The 7620-nt window shown below is 42.2% G+C and overlaps 1 protein-coding gene across 1 annotated transcript in view; it reads right to left on the minus strand.

Annotated features, from left to right (window-relative positions):
- Positions 1–6955, minus strand: part of nsmfa (NMDA receptor synaptonuclear signaling and neuronal migration factor a) — a 42225-nt gene extending 35270 nt beyond the window's left edge. Inside the window, exon 1 of the mRNA XM_053648699.1 lies at positions 6016–6955. Coding sequence (XP_053504674.1) covers positions 6016–6086 — 71 coding nt within the window. The 5' untranslated portion in view covers positions 6087–6955. The remainder of the gene's footprint in view (positions 1–6015) is intronic.
- Between the last annotated feature and the right edge of the window lie 665 nt (positions 6956–7620).

A 7620-nucleotide genomic window follows, 5' to 3' on the forward strand; every position in this document is an offset into this window, starting at 1 on the left:
AGGGTTTTAGCTCGATCGTATTCTTATACAGTGCCCTAGTTACTGAACAAGACTACGAAGCACTTCTGTAAGTCATTGTGGGTAAATGTAAATGTACCATGACTCACTGCCAGTTCCTATTTCTAGTAGCTCCGTTACAGGAAAATGATACAGTGCCTGGATAACTTAAATATAAGGAAAGGGTCATTCAATGAAATGTTTAAGCAAAAACCCTAATTGCCTAACAACACTGTGATTGGCAAAACAGTACAACATACCTGAAATAATTCTGTGTAGGCTTTTCTTCGGGTTTCTTACAATCCCTCGAGCTCTGTGCAGCACTTTCCCTCGCTTTCTTGCTTACCGCACCACGCTGAGGACACAGTCCTGATGAAAGCTCGCAGCTCGGCAGGACACTACACACCCTACAACACCCAAGCTCTCCCATTATCGTGTATCTCACGAAACACACACCTGCACACACACACACACACAGAGAGCATTTTCACGCAGCGTTCTGCTCTTTCCCCCCACAAATCCACTCTACTGTCTCTTTGAAGCGTACAGTTCCTGCCCACCTGTCCTTTAAATAAATGATTGTTTGGTGCCTTTTATAGAAGCTGTCACGGCCCAGCTGAGCAAGATTGCAATTATAAGATCGCAAGCGACGTCTTATAAATTCATTCTATTAACAAGAAATCAGCTTTACTGAAGCAGCAGCTGTGAACAGAGAATAAATGATAATCTCTCGAGTTCTTAAGTCCTTTTAACCGAGTCTTTTTTTTTAATTTCCCTCTGAAAAGCGCCAAACACTCGGACATAACACTAGCTCTTTAATACTTAATACTGAGAGATAGATCCTTAACCTAATGTCAGTGCAGGAAGGCGGTAGGAAAAGTCTGCCTCTAAGGTCCTTCATCAGGTTAATAGCCTCTTCCAAGTCCACTCGACTCCTTAAAAGACACGAGGTTGAATATCTCGGACGTTAGAACAGTTCTAATAGCACGTTCAAACGTGCAGCCTGTTTACACAGGATGTGAGACCTTCCTGCAGAACAGACCACCGATTAATATGCCATTTCCTCCAACGGCTCTACAACGCTCCCTAATGACGTCTGGAACCTTCTCCGAGTTTCAATAGCGGACATCTTTGGAGGCGGAGCTTTAACTGTCAAAGGCATAATCCTGGCGCCAATGCCAATCTAAAATCTGTATCATTTCATCCCCGAAGCCTAATTGGAGTGGACAGTTCACATACTGATCTTCACCACCGGAAGATAAAGAGAGTAGGGGGAGAACCATATAAACCAATCAGCTTGACTAGTTGAGCTGTTTTCTTGTGGTGTTCATTTGTAGGCATGCTTGAAAAATTGCTTTTCAAAGAGCAAGTGGAGGCGTCATAAACAACCGGTACATTTTCAAAGACATCTACAGGGAGAAGAACAAACTAGTTCTATGCAAAACATACAGTATATTTTTCTTCGTTGATATCCAATAGGATTGAGCGTCATTTCCACTAGGGTGGAGCTGATAAGGTTACGGCCCCGTTACCCAGAAGTCTTCAGTGGCATTCAACAGCTGCTCAAGATTCTCTCCGCCTTGGACTTGAACAGCAGACACTCAAATGAGCATCTCTCGTCTTACTGTAAATAAATCCCTAGGAGGATCTTCTAATGCACAATACTGTAGATGCGAGTCAGAGATCCTTAGAGGAATGGTTTGGCAAAAATGCTTATTAAACTTGCTTACCAAATGTAGTTAATCAGCCAGGACACGTTTGGTGTCTGGCGTTCGCTTCTTTAGGTTCGCACTAGAGTCTATCTCATCCAAAAATCTTTTTTCACAGATACACGCCCAAGTCGTCATGTGCATATATAGAAAAGTATACACATAGAAAACGGTTACATTTCTGTTTTTCCTTCTCTCTCATTGTATATCTGAAATTTTGGCACAAATTTCATTCCATTAGCCTAGATGCTCATTCCTAGGAAAAGAGTTGTCCAAAAACATTAACGTTGGTGAAGTTTTCGTGTATAGAGGTGATAAAAGTACCCAAATTCTTCACTCAAGTAAAATGCATACACATATGAAGGGGGTACAAAGTTTAGGATATTTTCTATGACGCAATCCTAATCCAGAACTTTCTTCCGGATCTGATCTGATAGCTCCTCGATCTTCATGATGATGTTCTCTAACAAAAAGCTGGGGTCTTCTGGGTATTTATATTAAATACAGTGTATTTATATTGAGACACTTTAATTCCACACGGATGACTCCATTCAACTAACTGTTATTGCCACTTTTAACTTGAATATTATGAAGTATATTTTGTAGATCTAAGACATCAATCTATCCATTTTCCATACCGCTATCCTACACAGGGTTGCGTGGAGCCTGGAGAGTATCCCAGGGAAGTCAGGGCACAAGCCGGAAGTCACCCTGGACGGGGTGCCAACCCATCGCACACTACAGATAAATCTGGACATGCCAATCAACCTATAACGTGTGATTTCTGTGCTACAGCACCACCACTGCCGCCCTTTGTGCAAGAGCAGCGGCTCCGGGCACGTGATCTAAAGCTCGAATCTAATTGGATGGCCCGTTTTATCGCGGGGCGACGGGGAAATAAATTAACACACTGGTCGAAAATAAATAAATGATTCGCTTTGTTGCACCCGGTGTGAATAGCTCCATAGGGATCTACTGCTTCGATTCAAGAGCGTCATCGCGTCGCTTAATCGCGCTCTGTGTGAAAGGCCCTTCACACTGCAAAGGTCAAGGGGGTGAATACTTATGCAAGGCATGGAATAATAACAACATCATTATAAACCTTTCTAAGTATTGTCATAATTGTCAGGTAGCACTGCTTTAAAAACAAGTAACTGACTGAACTTTAAGAACTATTTTCCTTCAAAACTTGTCCCATTTTCCCCATCTTTTCTTCATGGAATTCTTGGATTTTTAAAAAATGGCGGTCAGAGACCTCTGAAACTACAGTAGCCCTTGATGGTGTTTTGTTAGCAAAACCTCAGCAAAATATGTATTGCAATATAGCTCTATCCTGTATAGTGAAGATGTTTTATGATCCACTGCACATGTTTTTGCGATATTTCCCACCCCCGAGTGAAAAACTAAAGAAGCAATCCAAGCATGTCTTGGTAAGCTCGATCATCAACATTTACGTTAAGAGGTCGTCAAATGCAAATTCAGTTATTCTGCCGAACTATTTATATAAAAAAGGTACACAATATCCATTTTGTCGGGCTTCGTTGAACTCCTGTGCCAACGGTGATTATGAATCTTCGCAGCTTACGCCAAAGACATCAGTTAATCAATTAAACCACAGCTGTGAGGTTGAGGAATACAGCAAACATAAAGTACATTGAAAAACCAACCGATATTGTAAGAAGTTAGACCTACTGTATAAAGATGTAGAGATCTTAAATCGACTCTTATTTTCACTCTTTCCTGGACGAAGGTTTATGAAAAACATTCCACCTACACTTAGTGGCCTCTATTTCACCTTCATTATGTTGTTTTATGGCTGCCTGGAAGTAATACAAGCGAGCGGAATAACAAGCAGCTCTCGGTGGCCATGACCATGTGTCTATTTGTACACTGGTGCAAGTGCGTCATGAGAGAGCAATGGAGATCCTCATTGATGACTCAGCCACTCTGCACATAAACCAGGCTGGATGGTACTTCAGTGGTACCATGAGTAACAGCGGGCGTTTTTCATCGCTCTTTGAGAGCATCCATGTTCAGATCAAGACGTTCATCCTTACCAATATCTGTTAAAAGCCTCTACCTAGATCTACGTCCATCCTTACCAATAACTGTTAATATCCTGTACCTACATCTACGTTCATCCTTACCGACAGTTGTTAATAGCCTCTACGTAGATCTACGTTCATCCTTACCAACAGCTGTTAATAACCTCTACCTAGAGCTACGTTCATCCTTACCAATAACTTTTAATAGCCTCTACCTAGATCTATGACTCACACCGGGAGCTCGGATGCAAACGTTTTTTCGTCCTTTAGACAGCAAATAAAAGACAGTCCTGGGGCGGAAGAACCCTTTTAGTTACACTCTTCCGTGTACCACATAAACAGTACGTGAATTAAAATCCAAGGGTATTTCAATAACATCTGCTCGGAGAAGACACCGAAATTGGATCATTACGAAGAAACAGTTTTGCCTGATGTGCAACAGCTGTCTTAGGAAATTGAGAAAATTCTGAGAAGATTGTTGGGAAGGGAGGGGTGTGTGTGGCGAGATGGGAACGAGATGAGAAGAGTGACGTGGCCAGTAGGAGGGTTTGAACTCTGATCTTCCTATTGATTACCAGACAACAGAACATCCACTGTAACTTGAAGGCTTTTCATAGTTTTTTTTTTTTTCCCCACTGCCAAGACACCCTGGAAGAAGAATATCAAATCATCAGGTGACTTAACCTGAGATCAGGACGTGATATGACGTAAAAGTTTCATATTTGACATGGTTTGAATTCCCAAAAGGGGGGAGAAAAAAAACAACAACAACAACAACAACAAAAAACCCCACCATGTTGCATGTTATATGGAAATACTTCAATGCTTATCATTTTGAGTCTGGCCCTATATTACAGCACAGCTCTCATATAGTGCATCAGTGGTGAAATCTGCATATAAGTAATTCTGTTTCTCACGCTGTGCGAGTTACTGATACCAAGAATCCACCCCGGAGCTACAGACGTACTTCCAGTCTAATTATTCATTTTCAAAGAAAACACACTCAGGACTTTGCTGGCTTCTGCATACTTGCATTAATAATATATTCCTCATTTCCACCCCCCCACCCCCAAAAAAAAAGCTCAAATCACCCTGAGCTCATCGGTGTCCGAGCTTTCACTGTACCGTGGTTACGAGAATCTGGGTGCTCGGTGTTCCTTGACAAAATCTTTCCGACGCTGCATCTGAAATCGGTATGCAGAGCTATGTGCACACATGTCTGTCCTGCATACTGAGCAGGGAATTTATCCTTTAATCACCCCCCACCCCACACACACACACACCGACCGTAGGGAATGCCGTGTACCCAATAGTCAGATATTAAAAGAACTGAGCCAGGGTGATATGCATGCAAGGTTATGTCCGTGACCTTCTCTTGGAAAATAAGACACGCAGAATGGTTTTCTTAAGAAATATGACACATGACGCAATTCAATTGACTTCAACAGCACATAAACTACAAGGAACAACCAGAATTTGGTCACAGGAACCGATGCACTGTCTGTGAAGGATAATAGCCTACAGTGCATGTGGTGCAGTGTTGAGTAGTCTCCATGCCGATGTTCCTTTGTACATAAATCACAAGATTACTTCACGTCAATAACTCAACAGGGGCACGATTAGCTCGAGGCACTCCCGACTGTTTGACTGATGGATGGATTGATCTGCATTTCACCTTCTGCCAGCTGCAAGTGCACCAAACTATCAGCACCCGTGCCACACCATGAGCTCTGCTCTCAGAAGGTGAACTTGCTGAATAACCTTCCTGTGCACAAAATCTCAGAAGTGTGCCATTCCCATGCAGTTTGAAAACTTCATGCACAAAGGGAGCCTCTGCAGTGGAACCTGACACACATGCAGCTACATCAGGGTGTGCATTTCTGTCATAGCGTCCCACGTGACGACAACAGGGTTGCAAAAAAAAATGCCTTTAGATGAAATATTGTCCATCATGTAGTCTGAATGCATTGCAGAAGTGGCTACAATCATGGGCTGTCGTTATCAGACACGTTAAGATGCGGAACCACTCGTGCACTAAATGACTCATTGCTCAATTAGAACGCACATGAGATTATGATCACTTTTACAATAAGGACACAAGTGGAAAACACCTGCATTGTGTTCATCCCGGTTCAGTGATGCGTCCTTGGGGTAAGGAGATCAAGATCGTGCTGAAAAGATATTTCAGCGCGTGCTTAGACAGAGACATGGGGCAGATTGATGTGCACGCGCATGTGGACACCAAGTGGAAAGCTCGTGCTCACCTAACTTTTGCTGCCACCGATGAAATAGCATCATTCCTCAGATTCCTCCTCTTGGACACGGCAGTTCCCATGCTGGCATGGAAACAACGGCGGTCAGAAAGCGGATCATTCCAAAAAAAGATCACGACGCAGAGAAAGGGGGGGGGGGGTAAAAAAAAAAAAAAACAACAACAAACAAACACCGTCGTTAATCACGCGTCCTCTTATGAACCAAAAAAAAACCCCACACAAAACCGTCCAAAAAGCGTAAGCTATGTGAAGAACAGAAGCAGCATGAGCTGCGCCTGGCTCGGGGTTCTTGCCTGCACTACGCAGCGGCTCGCTCACAGAGTAGAAAGAAATGCAAGAGAGAAATAAATAATAAATAAATAAAACGCACAGAGACGCCCCGCCCCTTTTTTTCAGCTCCCCATTCAGCACCGCCTAAGGCCAGGTAATAAGGGGCGTGTCTGATTCGCTTGGCGGAAAGGGTGGGCGTGTCAAATAAGGCACGCTATATATGGTCACGGAATTTCACCGCGTGAAGCTGTATTTAATTCAAACACTTCAAACAAGGACGCACGTTTAACGGTCATCCTGACAGCGTTCAAAATGGCATACTCGATTCTCTACACTACAGCCTCGAGTTCACAGACCCTCCCTCAGAATTTAATGGTTAAAACCTAAAAGGACTCGTTAGTGTTGGGTCCGAGTCCAGCTTTGTCGAGTTTGAGTCGAGACCAAGTCGTTAAGGAATCGAGTCCGAGTCCAAAAGGAGCCGAGTTGGACTCGAGTCTGAATTGAATTGATCTTGCAATTGTAAACTCAACACTGAGGTGTTAAATTGATGTTTTAACCTTCACAAACCAATGACAACAAAAAATACCACTATTACATCTTGATATTGCCATTTAATTTGTATTTTTTTTTCATGTCATGAACCATTAGCATCTCAGCTAGTTTCCAGTCAAAAATACTTTCAAAGAAAAAAAAAAGGGATATAGATGGACATGTAGAGCTTTTATTATATTGCAAGTGTATGAAAATACAAATTATTTTCAGCCTGGACTACGCAGCAAATTGTTATATAGGCTGAGAGAGAGAGAGAGAGAGAAGGGGAGAGAGTACAGAGTAGAGTGACTATGCTATATGCTATATTTAGCATAGCAGAGGGTCATAACAACAAGCTTAGTGCTTTATTACTACTTTAATCTGTCTGTGAATGACAATCAACTCATTTCTGAGCACTGTTCTTGTAACTTTTTTCATTCCTAAAACAAAAAAAAGAAAGAAAAAAACTCTCCCTATCAGCAGAGTTTATGATCTTTAGTACATTTTACGTGAAATTCAAGACTGGAATCACCAAATGCTAATGTTTAGGGCTGGGCGATACGACTACAATCTTATTACACGATAACGATACGTTTTCTCAGGTAGGTCTATCAGTAGTATTCAAGTAAGGTATACTAGGGAAACTGAATAAAGCGATTAAATGTCAAATAAAATAGACTTGGGGCGCCAATATGTTGGCACCAATATGTTGGTGGCTTAGTGGTTAGCACGTTCGCCTCACACCTCCAGGGTCGTTGTTATTTATTTATCATCTTTCTTTTCATGTTACACACG

Source organism: Ictalurus furcatus, chromosome 18 (assembly GCF_023375685.1).
Source record: "Ictalurus furcatus strain D&B chromosome 18, Billie_1.0, whole genome shotgun sequence".
In the NCBI taxonomy this organism is placed as follows: Eukaryota; Metazoa; Chordata; class Actinopteri; order Siluriformes; family Ictaluridae; genus Ictalurus; species Ictalurus furcatus.